The 23574-nt window shown below is 40.4% G+C and overlaps 1 protein-coding gene across 1 annotated transcript in view; it reads right to left on the bottom strand.

Annotated features, from left to right (window-relative positions):
* Positions 1–1601: 1601 nt before the first annotated feature.
* The window catches only part of bcr (BCR activator of RhoGEF and GTPase), a 103844-nt gene continuing 81871 nt past the window's right edge, over positions 1602–23574 (bottom strand). Inside the window, exons 9-23 of the mRNA XM_074618689.1 lie at positions 19852–19973; positions 18836–19001; positions 18550–18669; positions 18099–18174; positions 17825–17929; positions 16530–16604; positions 15199–15296; positions 14214–14345; positions 11405–11464; positions 11103–11212; positions 9290–9429; positions 8730–8864; positions 8482–8587; positions 6849–7011; positions 1602–6703 (exon numbers count right to left, since the gene is read on the bottom strand). Of these exons, the coding sequence (XP_074474790.1) occupies positions 6614–6703; positions 6849–7011; positions 8482–8587; positions 8730–8864; positions 9290–9429; positions 11103–11212; positions 11405–11464; positions 14214–14345; positions 15199–15296; positions 16530–16604; positions 17825–17929; positions 18099–18174; positions 18550–18669; positions 18836–19001; positions 19852–19973 (1698 nt within the window). The 3' untranslated portion in view covers positions 1602–6613. The remainder of the gene's footprint in view (positions 6704–6848; positions 7012–8481; positions 8588–8729; positions 8865–9289; positions 9430–11102; positions 11213–11404; positions 11465–14213; positions 14346–15198; positions 15297–16529; positions 16605–17824; positions 17930–18098; positions 18175–18549; positions 18670–18835; positions 19002–19851; positions 19974–23574) is intronic.

Genomic DNA, 23574 nt, shown 5'->3' with positions numbered 1-23574 from the left:
CTAGAAATAGGCATTACAGTAACAGAATATTGATTCATATTTGATCAGCGCTGCCTAGTATCACCGTTTGATCAGAGTTTGTGAGCAATTGACCGCTGCTCAGAGACAGCAAGGCTCCAAACCTTTTAAATCAGATTTGCTCCAATTCTACGCACTGCACCTTTAAGTCACAATTGCGATGATGCTGAATTCTTTATTTAAAAAGGTTGTGATCTTCAGCTGGGCATCATATTCCAGTAATACATTAGATCATCGTTAATGTTTGTTGAGGCTTATCAGACCTATCACATTACCACTTAGGTTCTAGCTGTGGCCCGTGCCACCTCTCTTTTAGTTGCTCTCTTCCTTTGGTCTGCGTCTCCTCTCGCTGCTCTCTGAAAAAGGCTAACATAATATTGCCATTAAAAAAAACATTAGCCTAATTGAACTCACATTTCTAACAGCACAGGGCTGTTTGGAATCACTGGGATCCCTGCATTAGCTATTCAGATGTCAACTCTTTACAGTCTGTCTAATCAATGCAGTTTGAGCTATTATTTATTTGCTAATAAATGATGAACGAAACTAGGGAAGTATTATTAATAGCCGTATTTATGATGAGGAACTGTCAGGTTTACACAGTGATGTGTTAAGCTGCAGTGCACGTCAGCATGAGTTTTGCAGCTTATCGGTCAGATCCATCATTCATCACTTCTCAATAAGACTCTAGTGACAAGCAAAGGAGGATTTCACAACCCGGAGTATAGGTCTCCTGCTGAAAGATTTGATTATAATAATTAGACAAAGGAATTTGCTCCTGCCAAGCACATACGGTGGAGGTAGAAATTATACCGCACTGCACCAAGTATATCCTGTTCTCACTCTAAATTAACGGCAGTTAATGTGTCTTCGCTGATTTGAAAATGGCACACTAAGAAGATGGCTTAAACCTCAAATACATATTGATATTTTAGGCATCTACCAACCAAACGGCACATGCAAACACGCCGCATAGTTTACCAATACATGCAGTACTCCGTCACAGATGGGACTGGACACTGTTTGCTGTGTATAAGATAACAATCTTATTCCCTATGAGGGATTTCCTGTTCACAAACAAAGCTTATCATTTATCCAGCCTGTCAAATAGAAACTCATCCTCAAGGATATTTGCCAAGGGTGACCACGGATCTTTCAACACACCCAAGCCCCCCCATGTCCTAGATCCGAGGTCAGAGATTTGCTCTCTGTAGGATAAAACTGGTACTCTTCTGTCCAGAAGCATGGAAGGTTAAAGCGTGAACAGCAGCTATTGTGACCACAAGTGGAAATTATTAGACGATAAATGGTAAAACGTTAACTAACATTATAGCCACTACAAGCTACCGGTCATACCAATGTGTGCCACTACTTAGATAATATAATTTTGTGCATTTTTTTATAACGCATATAGATGTGGTTAATGTGTACATCAGGGAGAATTACACTAATATGTTAACATTTGATTGTATTCCTGCATCCTCATGTCATAATCTTTCTCATGTTTTATACAGTTTTCACCTAAAAAAAAAAAAAAAATACCAGACGAATAAAGAAATTAATAAAGAAAAGCAAACATGTCATTCTAATGTAGATACAAGGAGATTTTATTTAACATTTTTGTGTACAAACATAGGCTGCAAATGCCTTCCAAACATGTTTGCCCTCAGAATACGGTATTCCTTTTTACAGTTCTACAAGCAGAACATTGAATATTGAACAGGAACAAGAGTTCAAAAAATTGAGGAAGGTAGAAAGAGAAAGTGTTTGTGGTCGGTCAGCAAGTCTCATCCTCAGCTTTTACGTGTGGAATAAAACAAAACTAGCATATTTCCAAAAGGTTTTTTAACTGATTCAGTGTCAGTTTGATGTCGTAGAAGTGGCAGTAGAGGGTCGTTTGAAAGTATTAACTATGGAAATGTGATATCTACCAGGAGTCATGTACAATAAACGGTTGTAACTTTCATATAGAGCAATATGTTCCATATCTTCAGGCTATTCCACAGAAAAAATTAAACCTTATTTTACTTCTTCATGTACAGAGGAACTGAGGTTATGGAGGATACATGCAGTACTTACACTGACAATCAACAGACCAAAAACAATGCAGATTTTTAGAGCAATATAAGACTCTTTTTCTCCTCTACCACATACTGACAGCTCGGCTTTTTCAAACGAGACAAGAGGCGTACCGGCTCAACCCTTCAACGATCAGTGGACGCCACAATAAATAAAACGGAAAAATGTACTCTCTAGTATAATACATATTATACAACTCTGTGGAAAATGAGACGTTTGAGTTTGCGTGAACTCGCAGAATCTACCTTTTACATCGACAAGAACCTGCATCTGCTATTCAGTTATCTAGATCAGATAGCTAAACAATCACAGTGGCCAGTCGTGTTGTACAACACATCTAATACGGAGATGAGCCGACGATGCAGGAGTAAAGGGGAGGGGGGGTTTGCAGTTGTACACACAGTGGTTGTGATTCTTGGACAAAATAGTGACAAACTTTTAACGGGATGTTCAATAAACAGACTGTAACATAAGACTTGCATTTGCACACCACATAAAGACCATTTTTTCGAACATTAATTTAGCTTTTTAGATGATATTATATCATAAATAAATAGATCCAGCAGACCTTCTTGTACCAAACAGGGATGAAGCATAAATAAATAAGAATAAAAAGGCATTAAAGGAGCTGAAACTTTAAGAGCCAAAAACAAGGAGATGGGCAAGAAATTCTGTCCTTTTTGCCAACCCATTAAGACTGACTTTAACACGGTTTGCATCACAGTCAGGTGAAGGGGGCAAGTAGAACGGGCGTGTACAGTATGAGCTAAGACTTAAGCTTAAGGTTAAGGTCCTGTCTTAGTCTTTTAATAGTACGAAAAGTGTGTGGCTGTCCTCAGCAAAGGCAACAGGAGACTGAACAACGTTTCAGAATATCGCAGGCGCTAAATTAAAAAAAAAAAGTGTCGAGGCACGATAGGGTAGAATAGTGTAGGCAATCGGGACTTGTTATAAAGGTGACGAATGAATGAATGAACGAATGAATGAATGGTGGATTCATTCTCTGTCTCACATCCTGACATATAGATGATGATGTGCATGCTACAGAAGGCGTAAAACATGGGACTGAAGGCGTGAAGACTTTCAGAATAAAATAATGGTGTTTTAGCCTATATTAGCATATATATGCATGTGAGTTCATGACTTAACATTTAGAGAGTTGATATGTATCCAAAAGGAAAGACTCCTTTCTCCTCCTGTTAAAAACATACTCATATACGCCCCTTCTACGGTATCTTAAACATAGATACAACCACACACAAGCCCTTATCAGATCCACTAAACTGGTCAATTGGTTATAGTTTTGTACCTAAGACATATGTGGGAAACGCCCTTTATAGAGATAGTCTGGGTGTTTTGTAATGGGGTTGTATGAGGTAGTTATTTAGTTAGTTTATTTTAGTTTGTTTTTAGAGTTACTGCACGGGAGCAAAGCAATTTACTGCTGTGGACGGGGGCCGGCAGCAAAATGTATTTTAGCCGCCTAAAAGAAAGGCCCATGTAAAAACATCAATATCCCTTTAAGTGTACGCTATATTTAGAATTATTTTGCCGTGTGACCTTGCCGTGTAACAGCTATACAGTCTTTGTTTCTGCCAGGGAACTGAAGCCGTTATCTATGCTCTCGCCAAAGCAACCAGACCCCATTGAAAAAACCTGCAATTTGACCTCGCAGAACACAAGGGTTGCTGGTCTACTGCTGCCTCGATCGGTTAGTTTGTTTGTGTTATTGAGGTTGGTTGTGGTTAGTTCAAAGTCACACAATAGCACAAACAAACTAACCGATCGAGGCAGTGGTAGACCAGTGTAGTCTCTTTCCTGCGACAGTGCTGTTGAAGTGATGAGGAAGGCTGCTCCGCGGACACTGTTCTTTTTGGTATAATAGAGTTTATTACAAACAAGCAACAAATGTCATAACGAACGTCTAGAGCGTCCGGAGGTCTCAAGTCAAATCTGAGAGTCCTGAACTTCGGAGCTCTTGCGCCTCCTTATATCGGGTTCATGTCATGTAACATCTGAGCTGAACGTACAACCATGCATGGCTCCTTTGTCCTACACATTTATCTTTCAGTCCCTGGTCCTATCTTATGACCATATTCTCAACTTATACTTCTTACCCATGTGTTTACCCTTAGGGCCTCTCGGTCATGTGCAAGACTTGAAAATATACCACACCAGCAACCCCCCTCGTTCTGTGAGGTCAAATTACAATGTTTTTTTCAATGGAGTCTGGTGGCTTTGACGAGAGCACATAGGGATACAACGGCTTCAGTTCCCCGTTGGAAAGGGCTTTCTGATGGAAAGGTAAATCGGTGAAAATATTGTAAATATAGCGTACACTAAAAGGGATATTGACTTTTTTTAGGTGGGCCTTTTTTTTTAGGCGGCTAAAATACATTTTGCTGCTGCCCCCTCTACTGTAGACGCTGTAGAGACACTGACTATGGATAAGTACCTCATACAACCCCACTTCAAAACACCTGAAATATCCCTTTAAAGGATAGGTTCACATTTTTTTGTGAACCTATCCTTTAATTGGCCAGAAAAGGAAACTCACGAGTTACCAACCATCCCAAAGTCTATGATGACATATTTGTGAACAGGACAGCAAAAAACAAAAAATGGAGAAACAAAAACAATAAAACATGCCTGCATGTTAAATCAAAGACACAGAAATGAAAATGAGCGATATGTAATTTTTTAGAATCAACAAGATATCTTCCTTTAAATTGGCCATTGAGTTGGACGGACACCTTCAGGTGTGAAGAACAGTTAAAGGGATAAAAGAATTAGCAGGATATTTCGCCATTTGCATGAGATAAATAAAAAAAAGATGAAACAAAATAATATTCCTTCATTAAAACCAGCTCTTCAACGGACATAAATGCCGAGTGCTCAGGTCACTTGAATTGTAATACAGTAGTTCTTCTAACATTGCGTGAGTGCACTTCTGCAGCCACAGATTAAATGGTACAAAAAGAGACAATGTCATACGTGTGTGTGTGAGTGTGAATGTGAGTGTGTGTGCGTGTGTGTGTGTGTGTGCTCTATTATGACATTGCATAATGTCTACGCTAGACAGGCGACGGTCTCTGGATGTGAGACGCTCTGCCGAGGAACACCCACAGCAGTTAAAGAGCTTGTGCCTTTTCCACAGCAGCATACAGTATGTAACTACAATGTGTGTGTTACCTTCATAATAATAATAATAATAATATCTAAATGAATCATCGATAGGCTGGACAGTTTCTATAAGAACAAGGCTAAATCCTGCTTATTTACTGCAAGACTCAAAGTCAAGGCTAAGACCTACCATTTTCTTAATCAAACAGAAAAAAAAAGTTCACGTAGAAAAACAAACCGATTTCTCCCCCCCGAAACCCCCCCAAAATAAATTACAATAATAGCAACAATGATTATACTGTCAAACAAAAAGAAAAAAAAAAAAAAATACAACTTTAAGATTATGTACATATGGTATCTGTAAATACAACGGCTTCCTTTTCTCCTAGAAACAAACGAACAACATATTAATTTGGCAAGATGTCCTATGTTACAATAAGGAGGACATTTCGTCCGCAAAGATATGAACACAGACAGTTCCTATGTTAGAAAATATATTGCTTCCTGGATATTCAAGCTGAAGACTACCTTGAGACACAAACAACACAAAAAAAACAAACAAGAAATTTGCTTTTTATGGGCGTGAAAAAAACGCACAGTCAGATTGCAGTGTATTACTAACTTGGGTTCCTTTTTTTTCTTACAGTCCCTCTCCAAAGCGCTTGTCTCCGACTCCAACCGGGGTTTGTTTACGTTGTAAACACTTTAACATACAGGTGTTGGTCTTCCTGACACAAAGATGGAAAGCCAATATCGTGGTAGTTTGTTTTTGTAACTCCTTCCTTTAGTCTCCTCTTGTCTTCTCAGAAACAGTGTGCTGAGATTTTCTAAGACACGGTTCGAGTTTTCCTCAGCAGGACGTGAAGCAATGTTTGAGATGGATAAACATATTGTGCAGGAGTCGATGATTGTCCAAAAAAAGAAATACAGATAGAGAACAAATGCCCAAACAAAAGGGTACATTGAAAGTCTGACTTGTTGGCAAACTAATTCAAGAATCAAGAAAGATGCGTTTCGTTCTCTTATGGACTGATTTTGACAACTTCCAGATTTTTGAACCACATTTGTTGAGACCAACAAAGAGCACGGGTGGAGAAATGTAGATGGCAGATGTACCCACATCATCACTGAAGGGTAAAAGGAATCACACTAAATATCAAGGTAATGAGAGATATGATGAACGGCAAGGACCTTGCATCCTCCGAGTTTCAGAGGTCCAATGGCGCCCTCTTGTGTTTGAGTGGGTGCGGGGGAGAGCAGGCATCACCAGAGACAATCCTTTCCAGCTGCAATCTGGTCAGTCAATTCAAAAACATCCTACTTATAGGCTCACTTTGAGCCACGGTCCGTCTCTTTTTCACTCCTTCATGGTTCGGCAGAGTCAGTGTCAGCTCTATACTTCAGTGGAGAAGAGGATGCTCTGTCGTTTACTGTCCGGGGTGGGGATCGTCTCCAGCTGGAGGAAATACAGCAACACTTGGACCTGCGAGGAAATAGAAAAAAAGTCAAATGATGGTTGTGGTTTTTCAATCTTGCAGTAAAGCAGAGCATCTTTTTCAGAATAAAAGCATCTCAAAAAATTCAAAGATGAAAAATGTCAGAAGAAGATCTGTCTGTGTGTGGCTCACCTGCGCCATGACTTCCAGGGACCAGCTGTCCCCCATACTGATGGGCTGGGTGGGGTTAGCGGGGATCTTGCTGTCCTTCTCGGAAGGCCTCAGCAAGGTGGGCCCGAACACCGTCGCCAGGTTGTGGAGAGACATCTTGTTGATGCTTTCCTTCTCTGCCACCCTGAGGAGAGAGGACGACAGACGGGTCCATTAGTGGTGTTAGAGAGATGACAAGACAGGTGACGTTAATGTGCAGTGATGGATCTGTGTGTCTATGTCTATGTGAATATCAGAGATGTTAAGAGTCCTACAGCAGAAGATAGAAAGCTATTTGAAATGGGAATCTGTGATGGACAGTTTTCACCATTTTCTGACATTTAACATTATATTAAATACAACAGTGAATGAGGGATAGTTTCCTTCTTTTGACTCGACATCTTCCAATCTCCTGCGTCCTTAAAGAGGACCTAATCCAGCCTTTTTCTGGTGCATACTTGTATTTTGGGTTTCTACCAGAACATGTTTACATGCTTTAATGTACAAAAAACACTTTCTTTTTCTCATACCCCCCCTCCTCTACCTCCCGAAAAGCCCAGTCTGCTCTGATTGGTCAGCTGGCCCACTCTGTTGTGATTGGTCAACAGGACCAAACTCGTCAGACTCCGTTCCAGCTTCGCTCTAACGAGCTTTGTTTGAGGGCGTGCCAAGCTAGCCGCTAGGCAGGTATTATATAAATGTGTTACTTGGTGACATCACCACGTTACGGAAGAAAAGGCGGGGCTTCAAGCCAGGCGTGTCAGGCAGTTCAGGAGAAGTGCTTCTGTGGGGGAGAGTAACTCCCTTTGGTGTGGACTTTGGGCTTTGTAACTTAGCAGACATTTTACATGCACAAAAAAACTATACAACACACTAAAGGAAAGGGAAAAAGCACAAAAGCATAATAGGTCCCCTTTAACTATAAAGTTCAAGCTATGGCCTTGCACCATCCATTACGCAATCTTGCAATGCTTTCAAACTGATGTAGCTGCATTGTTAGTGCTCACATCCTGTAGTGCTTGAGCCTCTTGTTATTCAAAATCACCATGGTAACCAGGAGACATGTTGCTGTTGCAGTTGAATGACTGCTTTTTGCTTTAACAGTGTAAAAGCAGCATGAGTGAAAACTGCACACAACAGGAGGTCATTTTAAAAACAGTACACCATGTCAATGGGATATTATCTTTCATTCTCCCAATTGCAAAGTTTTTAATATTATAAACAACATTTAAATAACAATGGGACACAAAAATTTAATTAAAGGGACAGTGTGTAGGATTTGGCGTCATGTAGTGGTGCGGTTGCAGATTGCAACCAACTGAGTACCCCTCCGCTCACTCCTCCTTTTCCACGACTGCGGTAATGTGAGCCGCCAAGTGCAAGGCTATGCAGGACGGCTATGTAGCTATGAATATTCCATTTCTGCTAATAGATCCCCTGAAATGTTACACACTGTTCCTTTAAAATCGATCTGGAATGTAAACATGTGTGCAGCTGAATGCACCTCTTGTATATTTATGGCGTGTTGTTATGAATGTATCTGTTTTACTTGTTCTCTCTGTGTATGGGAGCATTCCTGTCTACATATTGTGCAAGCATGTGTGTGTTTACTTACCTCTTCATATGGTCCAAAAGGAAAAGGAATGTAACCAGGTTGGGTTCAGGCAGCGACAGCAGTAAGTTCAACATACAGCTCTCTTTGGCAACACTATCAGAAAGGGCTGCACGCAAGCAAAGGAAACAAGTTATTACATATCCTGCAAATGAAGGACTTTTTCTCGAACACCCCTTTGGTAGATATTTAGAAGTTGCAACTACTGATAATTAGCTGTGTTTGAGAATGCCAGTAGCCCTGTGACTTACTGATGCCGCCTGCAAAATTGGGGTAGAGATCGTCAGTGAAGAGCGGTTCTGGCAGCTCTCTGAAGTACAGCTTCAAGGTGCCAGCGATGGCGTTGACGTCCATCTCGCTCATCATCACTGACACATCTTTATGATCTGCAGGAGAGGAGACAAGAACAACATGAAGACGGGAGGTTTCTCAAGGAAGGGTGATGATAAGACGGGGGGAACACCTCGGCATGAGCAGCAGTCGCCATGCGTCTTCTACATCCACTATTACCACGCACAAAATGCACGTTCATAAGGAATTAGTTCAGAAATCTGTTAATCATTTCACATCAGAGAAAACGCCTCATGTTAACTCACAGTCAGACACACAGAGCTACAATAATGATCACCTGATTAACAGAAATAGAGAGATTAAAAAAAGGGTTTCCTTCAGGTGACGGTCAATAAATCCTCTCGGTCTTGTTTCCTAGAAATGCATGGCAGTTATAGTATTATAACCACGGTGTTTACAAGTGAATTAAACACATTTCGACTTCATTACATGAAACCTGCACAAAGCATATCACACTCACTGGTGTCAAAGGCGGTCTTCAAGGCCTGAATGTCAGTGGCCACTCCTGATACCCGGTAGATGCCCACCTCCTCCATCCCCCTCCTCTCTATCTCCTCTAGGCACTGCCGGACGATGTAGGGCACCTTAGAGCGCTCTCGCCTGGAAAAAACACAAACATGAATGATCAACAACAAGCACTTTATACTGAGTAAAACGCTTTCCGACATAAATAATGAATAAACGACGAGGCACTAAATGTTTTGTTTATTAAAACAAAAGAAAATGAACAAGGCACTGGAAGGGCTCGTAATGCCTCTGGCTCTTTGCTTGTGCTTGTTTTATCTACAGCGCTTATTGAATTTTGCTGGTAAATGTAAGTACACATACAGTAAGTACATTTACTCAAGTGATGTACTTAAAGGTCCAGTGTGTAGGATCTGGCGGTATCTAGCGGTGAGGTGAGGAGAGGAGATTGCAACCAACTGAAGCCTCTCCGACGGTGGCCGACGTGAAAACGTGAATGCCCCCCTCTAAAGCTGGAGCAGAGCCAGTGCGTAGTGTGTGTGTAGGTGGGAAGTGAGTGGTGAAGCAAGAGAGAGAGAGGGCGACGGCGACGGGAGTGAGTAACGTTATGGACTTCGGCCCAAGCAGGAAACACTTTCCAGCATAAATAATGAATAAACGATGAGGCACTACATGTTTTGTTTTATGGAAACAAAAGAAAATTAACCAGGCTAAAAGATGTGTTTTGCATTGTTATGACTACTGGAAGGGCTCGTAATGCCTCTGGCTCTTTGCTTGTGCTCGTTTTATCTACAGCGCTAATTGATTTTTTGCTGCTAAATGTAGTTAACCCACTTGTTATCTTTTATTTATCAGATATGTCACTCATCAGCAGCAACAATGGCCCCAAACACACAACACACTGATACTTCTACTACATGCTCTCCCTCCCTTTCTTCTTCTACCTCCTTTGACCAAAGACATTAGGGCGACAAAGTGCTCAAATGAACAAATAATTAAGTGTGAAATCTGCAAGTTGATTTTCATTCCACGGGAAATAAATGGCAGCGGCTGCCTAGAAAGTAGGAAAGCAATCTAAATAGTATGTTTTGCTTTGGAAAATGGTGAGCAATCATGCACAATATGCATTGTTTTTGCACTGTTAGTGCTAATTAGCAAATGTTACTAAGATGGAGAACATGGGAAGCATTATATCTGCTGCGGAGCTGCTTGTGTAACTGTAAACTCCTAGTATTCTTAATTAATGGTCTAAAACATGCCAAGTTCTGGATGAGCTGGCTGAAAGAAGAGGGGGCCTAGAATCGAGCCCTGAGGAACGGCATTGGAAAATACAAATGTTCCCTGATAGGCCGATAGAAGCAAGGATAAGTGTTTAGAGTTTAAAGGCCCTGACACACCAAGCCGACAGTCGGCCGTCGGACAGTTTGGGGCCGCCGGCGAGCATTTGATGGCCTAGTTTTTGCGGTGTGTCCCGCATCGTTGGCTCTAGTTTGCCCGTGTCGGAGATTTTTCTGCTGATTCAGCATGTTGAATCAGCGACGGTGCTCGTTGGTGAGAGAAATCACTCTGATTGGCTGTTCAGCTTAAACGAATCAGTGCACAAGAAGAGAAACAGAAGTGAGGAAAGCAAGCAAATCAGTAAAATCAAGAGGACGCACACAGAAGGCTCTTCTCATTTATCATCTTCATCTCATCTGATCATTCCAATACGCGGATATTTTCACAGCGACATGGCCATCTGGACAGTACAAGTGACTAGATGATTACTTATAATGAGATAGTCTCTGTGTGTTTAAACGTCAACTCACTTTGTCACTGTGGAGATCTTGACTCCGAACACGCCCATGGGTTTCCGTGAGGGCATCCTCTTCAGGCTGAATTCCCGGCTGGTGAACTTCATGGAAAGTTTAACCTCGATCTGACACGGGAAGAAAGGGCTTAACGTCAAAACAGGTTTACAGAGCGCTACAAGCCTGACATCCATCTGCAGTGGCTTTTGATGATCTTGAGGAAATCCTGCCATGTTAAAAACCAGATGTGGACTTCACAGAGAAATCATCTCCTGCGTGAGGGGAGGAAATACCGGAAAAAGTAGAATATATCTACTCACCCCGTTCATGGGAATAACTGTTCTCTGCCAGTCTTTTCCTTGGAGGGTCGGAGGGTCGAGCTGGTGGAGGCAACATAAAAGGACATGTTAGCATATATTGAGTGGTGTTTCATTTGGACTTAAGAGATATTTCACTACATCCAATATTATAAGGTGATTATTCACTAAATATGTATTAATATCATATTCATTTCTGCCAATAGATCCCCCTAATTGTTACACACTGGTCCTTTAAGTACAATTTACACTTTAGTATTTCCATTTTCTGCAAATATTGCTCTTTTAACCTCACCACATTTTACTAGTCGCTTTTCATATAAAGATTTACTCATTTTACTTTGACACTTTAAGGACATGGAGCAGAAAATACATGCAATTTAAAGGAACTGAGTGTAACATTTAGGGGGATCTATTGGCAGACATGGGGTATACTATAAATAAGTATGTTTTCTTTAGAGTATAATCACTTGAAAATAAGAATTGTTGTGTTTTCGTTGCCTTAAAAATTAGCTGTTTGTAACTACATACGGAGCCGGCTGCCATGTTTCTACTGTAGCCTAGAACGGACAAACCAAACACTGGCTCTAGATAAGGCCATTCAAGCTTTCTTGTTTTCGCGTCGGCACACCATAGTTCTCCTACACGCTTGGCAAACGGGAGAATTTTGCAATCTGCAACCTCACTGCTAGATGTCACCAGATCCTACACACTGCACCTTTAAGTACGATTTTGAATGCAAGACTATTACGTGTAATTGAGTTTTTTTACATTAGTTAGTTACTTAGCAGGATATGCACAACATTTTGGAAATTAGGGAAGTTTATAGGCCATGGATAAAGGAACATTCTCACTATTTTCTCATCAACCACTGCAGCTATGTGGATTTTTAATGTTTATTTGCTTTGTTGAGATTATGTTATATCTATACATTCTGTTTACTTACTTATGTACTGCTCAGTTATGTCCACAAAGCAGTGCATAACGTTATAATTGCATCAACAGTACAAATCTTCCCTCTGTCGTAGTGGAATGTTTTCAAAGGTGGTTTTTGTTGCATGTTACATCCCTTTTACTGTATTTTCATAAATACAATAAACACATCAAAATTTGTTTAAAGAGACTTAATTCACACCCAAACATGCACAAACACACTCGGATCTGAAGAGACACGCCATCTGGGGCAATAAAACCTGAGTACACACTTACATCTGACACACCGAAACAAACGCACACACACACAGTATACTGTATGTTGTATGTTTACCGAGGCTAAGCCTCATCTGGTTGCGTGCGAGGCTGGATCATGTTTCTCATAAGTGAATCTCTCGCTGCTGAGAGTGCTTTTTGGTTTGAGCTGTTTCTACAAAGAATTATATTCCACAAAAAAAAAAACAGCAAAGCTCCTTCCCTCCTTATGGGTACCCATAGAACCCATTTATATATCCTGAGGTCAGAGGTCAAGGGACCCCTTTGAAAATGGCCATGGCAGTTTTTCCTCGCTAAAATTTAACCCAACTTTGGGGCGTTATTTAGCCTCCTTCCCGACCAACACCTGGACGGTATGTTCAGCTACCAGCCACTCTGGCAGTTAGTGGTTAATTTATTCTGTTCCTAACATCCATTCGGTTGGTAAAACCAGTAAAACTGAACAGTAATCTGCGGGATCTATCAGCCACTGCGACCTCTACTGAAGACGGGAGTGCCAGTTTGTTGCCCTGTATTTATGAAAATCCTGCTGAGCAACTTTCTCACCATGCTGGGTGGTTTGTTTTAGATGACATCATCTGTCAAGAAGTGATCATGTCACAGGATTACCAGAGGAACCACTAGGTGGAGCATGTGACTGTAACTCGCAGTTTGGAGACTCGTCCTAGTGTAGATAGCTGTTCAGGGACACAGGCTTCTCAGTGTATGGATTTAAACATCACTCATATAAAAAGGGGACTGTTATTAGTATCTAATAGTTTTGTATTTTTCTTGATTTTTTGTTTCTCAGTTTGAGAAAAACACAAAATAAGACATTTTTCAGACACCAAGAGAATTGCGTGTTTTTGTGGGTGTGAGGTGAAACAATGTTCAAACACACACACACACCTGCCCTGCTGTGGGTTGTAGAGTAAGAGAGAAGGAGGTGAAACAAAGAAACAAAGAAGAGACTCGTTTTTTCCGACTAAATCTTTCCGTCCGTCTGTATCCCTCTCTGCCTCGTATCTTTGCTTTCTCTCTGTTGATCTCCTGAGTGACACTTGGCATTATCCTGCAGGCTGTGCGTCGTCTTGGCAACCCTAATCACCTGCTATCTCGATCTGCTATCAACCTGCGATCAGCCAGTCTCACGGCCAGGCTGCTGAGGACAGTGTCTGTGTTGTATTTTTTCCCCGAGGTATTATCAGGATTTCGGCACTCTTTACCTCATTGTATTGACGTTATTTCCGCATGTGCAGAATGGCATTGCTGTTACTCAATAACCATTACAGAGTCTGTACTGTGAGTAATGCGTTAAACAGCTACACCTGGCAGCACAGTGGTAGATCAATGGCATGAAAAATTAAAGCTTTGTGTCATTCTATCAAAAAACTGCTGCACATCCTCTGAATGTCTCTCCATATAACCACCCATCCACGACATTTTAGGGTAATTAATCTAATCAGCCGATTTTTACATCATGCTCAGTTTAAGCCGTTCCACTGAGCAATAATATGGATTTCATGCTTTGTGGCAGAGGTGGTGACATAACTGCCTATCAGTAATGACTCATGTTGGGGTCTGCTGAAAAGGGAGGGGATGGGGGGGTGACGTCATGTCATACCGGGATCTGTCCTTTCCCCATGATGCGGTCTGTGCTCTCTCCATCCTCTTTGTTCGTTTTGGTCTTGTTGTAGCACTTCTCGTAGCAGAGTAGCCTCAGGGTCTGAGAGCCCTCCAGCTCAATCTCAAACTCCTTAGGGGGAAGAAAAAAACCACATAAACGTAGTTATTTTTTTGCAAAAATTGGCGCAAAAATACAACAACAATGACATAAGAATAACAGTAAGAATGGAAAAAAAATCTGCATCCACCCTACGTTTTAATTCATACATCCCCACCACACAGCTGACCAACATTCCCTGTAATTATGTACGGGGGCACTCTGCATATGTTTTGCACATCATTCTGAGGCCTTAGCATTTAGACAGATGTGAGTCATCACCAGCAGCTCCTCGTTAGCTGATATTATTTCCACTTTGCTGAGCAGAATCCTCAAAGAGTATTTGGGTCCACGATGGGGGGGGGGAAAAAAAAAATTGTGCCGCAGATGAACCGATCCGCTGATTGTGTCTCAAAGCTCCCCTAACCTCCAACATCCAGCTGCGTCATTAATGCGTGTTTGTGTATGTATGCCTGCTTGCATGCATGTATATACAGTATGTGTGTGTTTTTGCTCTGTGTTTGCGGGGGCTTTACTTAAAGATGAACTGATTACAGGACCAGATGTCAGATGCATGACAGGCAGCACAAACTGTACCAAGAAGGAAATGTGTTCATGTACGTTAGTTGAAAAGACACAAACATGACATGGTTTTCTTATGAAGGACATATTAAATTTTTAGAAATCTGTGCATGTAGCAGTTAAATTTCTAATTTAAAAAAATGCCTTCAGGTTGCAACACAGACATTAATATGTTAAGATTGATTCATTAAACTGCAAAAAATGTTTCAGCATCAACTCATAACTGACCCCTCGGTTATCTATATAGACTCTGCGTTTTATTCCAACTGTGCAGTTGCATGCTTATATTGTGCCGGTCTCTTACCTCGTTCCATTTGGGTTCAGTGGTGTATCGGTACACTCTCGTCTTGGCTTTATTTGAAAAGAAGCCAAAGGAATCCACCTCCAATGTGCAGTAGAGATCTGATAGAGAGATATGACATTCGTGGGTGATTCTACAACTACAGTCACTTTTGATTCTCCCAAATAAAAATAAAAAATCAACCTCTTTGAATTTTAATTTTAACCATCATAAACAGGTACACAAAACTACATACAGTGGTAAAGATTTTAATCTGTAACATGCTTATTTCTTATGGTTTTACTGCAACATTACAATAATGATCATTTGATATATTTTCCTTTTCTAAATTTTTTATTATTTTTAAGACATTTGAATTAATTTTCATCAAGCTTTGTGCATCATTGTAAATATTGATATATATATATATATATATATATATATATATTTTTTTTTTAAATAAGGGATTTCATGATTTTCTCTACACCCTGAAAAATGTAGACAGTAACGATAGACATCAGTCTTACAACACCTAAGCTGTTGCGGTAAGGACATATTGTGGAAATGACATTTTTGCTAATTTTATAGCAGGTCTACTTTGACTCTTAACATCTAATATACACTTATTCAACACAATATTAAGTTATTTCTTAAATGTAGTTCATTAAGGATTTGTAAACAAAAATATTTTTTAATATGGTGTAAAGTAATATGTGTATGAAACAATTCCATTTGAAATAATGTCATATTGAATTAACTATTTTTACGTATTATGTTGTGGGACATGAAGAAAAGTGGTGTTTGGACCCATAAAATGCTTCATAAATTTGATTAAATCACATTATTTAGTAATATTTTTTTATGTCTAGATGGGTAATAACACTGTGTATATATTTATCAAGCATTGCACTGCAAATTTTAACATAAATCCAAAATTCCATAGCTCGTAGTTGCAGAAACAGCCTTATATGGCTACTGAAGTGTTCTTTGTGAATGTATTACAGCAGCACTTTAACTGGTTTGAATGTTAGATGTTATCCCCAGAAAGCAAATAAGGAATGAGTCACGTTCAATTTGTCAAAAGGTGTTTTGCAACTCAGTAAATATACCAAACGATAATATAAAAAATGTAAATACCCACAAATTAAACAGAAATTTAAGTAGTGAAACTTGAAAGATGAACCTAAAAAGAAAGTAAAGTCTGACATACTTCAAAAAGCATCCACCAGGAAAAAAAATATGTTTCCATTGCTCTGTGGTCACATTAAAGTTGAGCTTTCTCAGAAACTCATTTAGTCTTATTATAGGTATGTTCTGTTGTGTGCATGATGAGGGCTAAAAGGTGAGCGACTCACTCAAGCTCTGTTTGAGGCCGGAGGCAGAGTGGACGATTACATTCAGGAACCCGTGGAGACCGGGGGACTCATCCTCTGGAAAAACAGTCAGCGAGCAGAGGGAGGGGATTAGAAAAGCATGCGGATCTCTGTTTGTTTTGGAGCAGAATCAAATGTGGAAGGAAGGGATAGAACAGCCCTGTGCAGTATAAAACACACGGCTTAAATCTGTGTACTTTGTATCCCCATCTGAATCACAACTATTAATCCTAATCATTTATTTCCAGGGCAATTTTTCTGGCTTACAACAGAGCTGCCACACAAGACAATTATGCAGAAAAAGGAATGAAATTAAGCAAGTGTGAAAGTGGAACCACACATCGATACATAGAGCCCCAAACAGATCTACAAATCTACTAAATCCATCATGTGACAGTCTCAGAAGAACCGTTGTATTAAAAAGACTGCATAAAGATGAGAAACGGAGTTTGATAAGGACAACTTTATTTTAGTAAACAGCATTTTAGTGTTAAAAAACACTTTGGTAGCACTTTCTATGACACCCATGTCTATAATGCATTATAAACATACTTAAACGCATTATAATCGGCTTATAGCAACTGAATAATTATAGTTATAAGCACTCATAAGCATCCATAATGCTTTATAACAGTAATCATAACACATTACAAAGCTATTTGACTTTATAAGGTCAACTATCATAATACTTCTTAATTGCTTGTCACTCACTGACTTTTTTTTTTGCAAGCCTATGTCTATAATGCATAATAAACATACTTATAATGTGTTATATAAGGGATAATTTACAGCGAGCCGGTCATTGTTCAACCCCAACAGGGCGATGCAGAGGGGTCTTGCATCGCCCTGAAGGGGTTTATTTCACAACAATGACCCGCTAGCTGTACATTATCCCGCTTATTACACGGCTAATACTTAAGAAATCAATAATTTGACACAAAATTTGTCCGCCAGAAGTCCGACATCAGAACTGCCCCCTAGCAACGGTCTGTTATACATAGCAACGGTCTGCTATAAAGAAATAACAGACCATAGAATGTTGTGATTGACCAATCAGAATTGAGTGTTCAACAAAGCTGTGTAATAAATGATTATACTCCATAATACAGTATATGATATGGCCTTATACAAAGATTATAATGCTCTACAACTATCCTTGCAAAAAAAAAAAGTATGTTTATAAAAAAAGGTATGTTTATGCTGTATAATGCATCATGGACATGGGTGTCACAGAAAGTGTTACCACAACTTTCAAATGTAAAATAATAGCACCTTACCTTCTTTGTTGATGCTAAGTGGAATGTGGTGGACAGTCTGCAGTTTGACGCAGGAGTTGGTCAACATTTGCAGCTCCATGGAAGTCAAGGAGGACGTTTTCACACCTTGAGGGAAGACAATAAATAACATTGTATATCAATGTTTCTATCTCCATCACAAGGTTGTTAGATTAAAAGTTGCTAAATGTACATGTATCCACATTTAGCTAAACTGTTTGTAGGATGTTCTTCACAATTAAAAATTAGTCTGACAGGACATTTCTGGGACACATACATTTCTTCTGCTGCTCCTTCATCGTCTCCCTCCACTCTGCACGTTCATAGTCGGACGAATTCAGGAAACTGTAACCCTGAACACACACACGAAAAATTGCTGTTATTATATCATAGATAAATCTGTGGAGAGGCAGACTGAAAAATTAAAAGGACGTGTCATCTGTGCAACAAAATCAACATTTAAACTCTGCACTGTCGTCCAGCTAGCTTTAACAGATGGAAGATATCATACAGAATTACTCTCATACTGATACAACAAAGTCTTTGAGACACGTGAAGGAGAATTTTAAGGAAGCTCAGAGAGGGGATTATTGTTCTGGGAATGAAGAACAGGACGCCAAAAAATGCAGTAAACTCAGAAGAACGGATGAAATACGAAGGAGAAGAGTGTACGGGGAGCAGTAGGATGATGGGGCAGAAATGATGATGAAGTCGGAGAGTGTTATCACCTTGCCGTTCTTGTTGTAGACTCTGAGGGGCATGCTCGGTGACGTTAACAGGAGCAGGGACTCCTGTTCAGACAGCTTCTTCCTGAGACGGTCGATGACTTTTGAACCCTTGTTTGCTCTCTGAAAACACAGAGGTAAAAACCTTAGGACCGTTTGGAAATGACCTTGATCGCCTTACATTGGAAAAAATTCTGTATCCAATAGTTCGTATGAAACACCCAGAGGACAAACGAGCAAAATGTCAATTTGAAAACCAGACTTTTTTTCTTGTGTGTATCAACGCTACCTTCTCTCTCTGAATCTCACTGCGGAGGTGTGAGATCTTGACCTTCATGGCGTCGAGCTCTTCGTCAGGTACCTGGGGGATGGTGAGGGGCTCCGTATCCTCGGGGCCCTGGAAGGTCAGCTCAGTCAGCGGGATGTACCACTTACTGTCGTACTGTTGGTTTTTACTGCAGAGAGGTGGATGGATGGTGAACGGTGAATCCAAAAGATGGATGTGAGGGATGTGGATTGATAAAGATGGATCAAAGATGTGGATGGAAAGCAGTGGAAAGGGGGAGAAAATACAAAGTAAAATGAGAAAATTGGACAACAATTAAGAAGCAGGTTAACTGTGTTTATAAAAAACATCAACAAGTAATTTTTAAATTAAATAAGTGCTGGTTTTATGTTGGTTTTAGGAAATAGAGTAATGCATGCTAGAATATACTGATACTAATATAAATATTTATTTCCATTGTGGTATTAGATAACATGATACAAGACCAGCACAATGAGTTTTCTGTTGTGTTGGATAGTAGGATGTCAGTGTGTTTACTTTTCCCAACATTTGGGATTCTGTATTGATTCTCAAAAACACATGATCAATTTTTAATTAATAGTTTACATGCAAAGATGAACTCAGTCTATACTTAATTTAATTAGCAAAGAGATGCGCCCTCTCAGTGTATGTGTCCTCTCAAAGTAGTGCTGTGATGTTGGATGTTACAGCGACTGTGGTAAATGCAAATGCAGATCCCACTGTACTGACTGCCTTAAAAAAAAGTAAACTTTTGTACTCAGATTTTATACATGCAGTGGTGTGTTCTTTATACTATGACAGTTTTCCTAAAATTAGATTTAAAACAATCACAGTATATCGTGTTGCTTACAGTATCACGATATATTGAATCGTAACCCGTGTATCCCGATACGTATCGTATCGCCAGATTATTGCCAATACACAGCCCTAATTAATAGTGAGATTTCTTTGAGATTTTGATGTATCAGGATGAGATGCAGAACAGTCACGTTTCTTACCCTCCGATCTGCTTCTTCAGCTTGGCGCAGAGCAGCAGATCAGTGAAGAGGAAGACGTGCCGCAGCTTCCTCGCTCCCTCCACCAGCTCCACCATGAAACTGTCCCTCAGAAGCTGACGGCTCTGTGGGCGACAACAAAACAACAGCGGTGGGTCAGTAACGCTGATACAAAATGTATGGACAGGAAACAGTTAGTTTGCAGAGCCTTTGTGTTTGGGGCTGCTTCCCCAAAGCTGTGTCCCTTCTCCTCTCTGCCCACCTTACCAGTCCCTTTTTTACCCGGCAAGGAACGTGATGCAAAGAACAGAGCGGAGGTGAAGAGGGAGACTGGATTTTTTTGTTTTACTTGCTGCTCCATCATCAAAAACGTCCGCTTGCACTCAATCATCACTGACAAAGCTCATGTGCAACCTGCTAATGTTCAATATTAAATTATTACCCCCAAATATGTGGGGGGGCTTGCATCAAATTGCATTCATTCAATTAATCACCTGGTAAACGCTTTTGTCATATTCTGGCATAATCATCAATTTTCAGGTTTCTTGAGGAATGAATGAGGTAACGGCGGACTGGGAATCACTGATGTCAGACTATATAATGAGATGTGTAATACTGTCATTCGCCAAAGGGGGGCAGTGATGTCATTTTCCAAGTATGAAAACACATTTACAAGAATGGACTCGGAACAATAACAGGGAGCAGAGAAATGCCAAACCACAGCTCAGTAGTAAACGATCCACCTTCACATGCTCATAACCCTGGTGTTTCTTGTGGTGCGGGTATAAAACGGTTATGCAGGAGAGGTTTACTGTAAAACGACTGAGAGAATGAAATGGAATTTGGTATTTCAACTCAGCGGGCAAACAGAGCAGCTTACCCTTGCTTTCATTCATTTGATTGCACAAACCATCATTTTTGGGAACAAATGAATTTTCAAAAGTTAAAAATGTGTGTCTTTGATATCTGAAACAGTGTCTGCATAATTTGGATTATTCTGTTCAAGTTTCAATCTGATTTCACCCACTTTGTCTTGGATATTTAGCTTGATTGCACGTATTTATTTGAGGTAATTACCTGATATTTTGTTTTAATGACAAATGCATTGAGTGAGATCAAGCACTTGCAAAGCTATCATGGATAACAATGCATTTAATTCAGAGTTAAAACATTAAAGAGGACCTATTATGCTTATTTATCAGGTGCATGCTTGTATTTTGGGTTTCTACTAGAACATGTTCACATGCTTTATTGTACAAAAAAACGCTTTACTTTTCTGTGCTGCAGCACCTCTTTTCACCCTCTGTCTGAAACGCTCTGTATCCCCCCCCCAAAAAAAGTCCAGTCTGCTCTGATTGGTCAGCTGGCCCATTGTTGTGATTGGTCAACCGAACCAAACTCTTCGGACACCACTCCAGCTCCTCTAACTAGGTTTGTTTGAGGGCGTGCCAAACTAGCCGCTAGGCAGGGTTTACGCAAATGTGTTACTTGGTGACATCACCATGTTACGGAAGAAAAGGCAGGACTTCAAGAGAGGCATTTCAGGCAGTTCAGGAGCAGTGTTTCTGTGGGGGAGAGTAAATCCCTTTGGTGTGGACTTTGGGCTTTGTAACTTTGCAGACCTTTTACATGCACAAAAAACTATATAACACACTAAAGCAAAAGGGAAAAAAGCACAATAGGTCCTCTTTAAAGAGAAGGCACTGCTACCTGACAACACTAGAGGTGTAAGTTTCTTTTTAGTAAGAAACACTGACAAGAGGAATGGCAGGTAATGGGCTATAACATTACCAATATGCAGAAATAAGGGGGTTTTACAGTCCATCTGCTGCTCTACAAACCAAGAAAATCAGAAAGTAGGGTTGTCTGCTAAAAACCTTCAATGCACTTTTTACATTCTAAACAAAATCTGTTTTTCTCTTCCTACTCACGTCCATGATGTTCCAGGGGCCACACCAGCACCCAAACCTATAGCCAACCTTACAACAACGCCCTGGCAGCAAGGCCATGAAGCATGACATCACACTTGTTCAGAACCAATCGCAACCCCATATTGTGCCCTCCCCCGCCTCTCCATCACAACCACACAGCTACTGTCACCGCCAGAACACACTGAAGTGGAGCTGATGCTTGCATAGGAGAGGTTTATGTGCTCGCAAAAAACCTGACCGGACATCTGCTGGCAAAGAGGAGGATCATGCTGTGTCACTCGGCGTTAACGCTTGTGCATGACGGAGAGGGCAAAGGGGAGGGTGACAAAGACAGAGAGAGCCTGGGAGGATATATCAAAAGGAAAACAAAAACTGAAAGAGAATGGAGAGGAAATGAAAGAGAGAGAGAGTAGCTCCCGATGGAATACATATCATGCCGCATTTTCTTACTGTAGTGATACCAAACCATGTGACACAGCTCCACTGCAGTGATCATTTTCTTCATGCACACGCAAGCACACATGAAGATCCTGCAGCAGATTGCAATCACGTCCTGATCCCCCGAAATACGGATCTAATAGAAGCGTAATTCCCACTGGTGGTTGTAATTATTCATTACCAGCTAGATAATGAAGCCTGCGATGATGAAGACCTGTGACAGATAACTTCCAGATGAGTTGCCTTCTGTCTACATGGCATATTTTCTCTGGGATGCTGCATCTGTCAGACCGCACACAACAACAACTTGTCTCATTTCCTGATCTAGTTTTGTGTTGCAACACAGACTGAGATATGATGAAAAAAAAACTACTCTTTGTAATGAATCTGTGGTTAAGTGTTTACTGTAATGTTCATCATTCAGTCTCCATCTGTGGAGACTTTGATGCCACAAGAATGGCACATCTATGAAGTGATTCACATGTAATGTAATCCCCTGAGGATATTTTCTAGCTATAGACATCTCGCCTTGCTTCTATCAATCAAGCAATACATGCTGTCACATCGGTCTATATTTAGGACAAGTACAGTTAGTTAGAATGAGACATTTTGACATATTACTCAAAAACAACATTAAACTGAATGAATGAGGAATACTGTGAAGCTCTACATGTACATTAAAAGCACCACTGCACCATCAGTGTACAGCACAACATCAGTCTGATCCAATTGGGCGCTGTAATATGATCGCGGATTTAAGGTTTAAAGGGCATTTAATCCATTGCCAATTATATACAGTATATATATATAGGGATTAAACTTTCATATGTAAAATATAAATAGATATAGAAGCAAGACTCTGTTAGGCACAGCAGAGCTTTGAGCTAAGCGCTAACGTCAGCATGCCAACATGCTCTTGATGACAATGTTAAAGGAACAGTGTGTAACTTTTCAGGGAAGCAGAAATGTAATAAAATATTCATGACTATGTTTTATTTAGTGTATAATCACCTGAAACTAAGAATCGTTGTGTTTTTGTCAACTTAGAATGAGCCCTTCGCATCTATATAGGGAGCGGGTCTTCTTCACGGAGTCCGCCATGTTATTACAGTAGCACGAAACGGACAAACCAAACACTGGCTCTACAGTGAGATTTTTGGGTTTTTATGTTACCTGTAGGCCACCGTAGTTCTCAAACACGCTTAACTGCGGTAACGTGAGCCGCAGAGTTACCGCAGGTTACTGCGTTCTTCGAAATGGAGGAGTGAGCGGAGGGGTACTCAGTTGGTTGCAATCTGCAACCACACGACTAGATGCCGCAAAATCCTACACACTGTATCTTTAACGTATCAATGTT

This window comes from Sebastes fasciatus, chromosome 19, assembly GCF_043250625.1.
Source record: "Sebastes fasciatus isolate fSebFas1 chromosome 19, fSebFas1.pri, whole genome shotgun sequence".
Classification (NCBI taxonomy): Eukaryota; Metazoa; Chordata; class Actinopteri; order Perciformes; family Sebastidae; genus Sebastes; species Sebastes fasciatus.
Note: the sequence above shows the minus strand (reverse complement) of the source record. Positions and strands in the feature narration are given on the sequence as shown.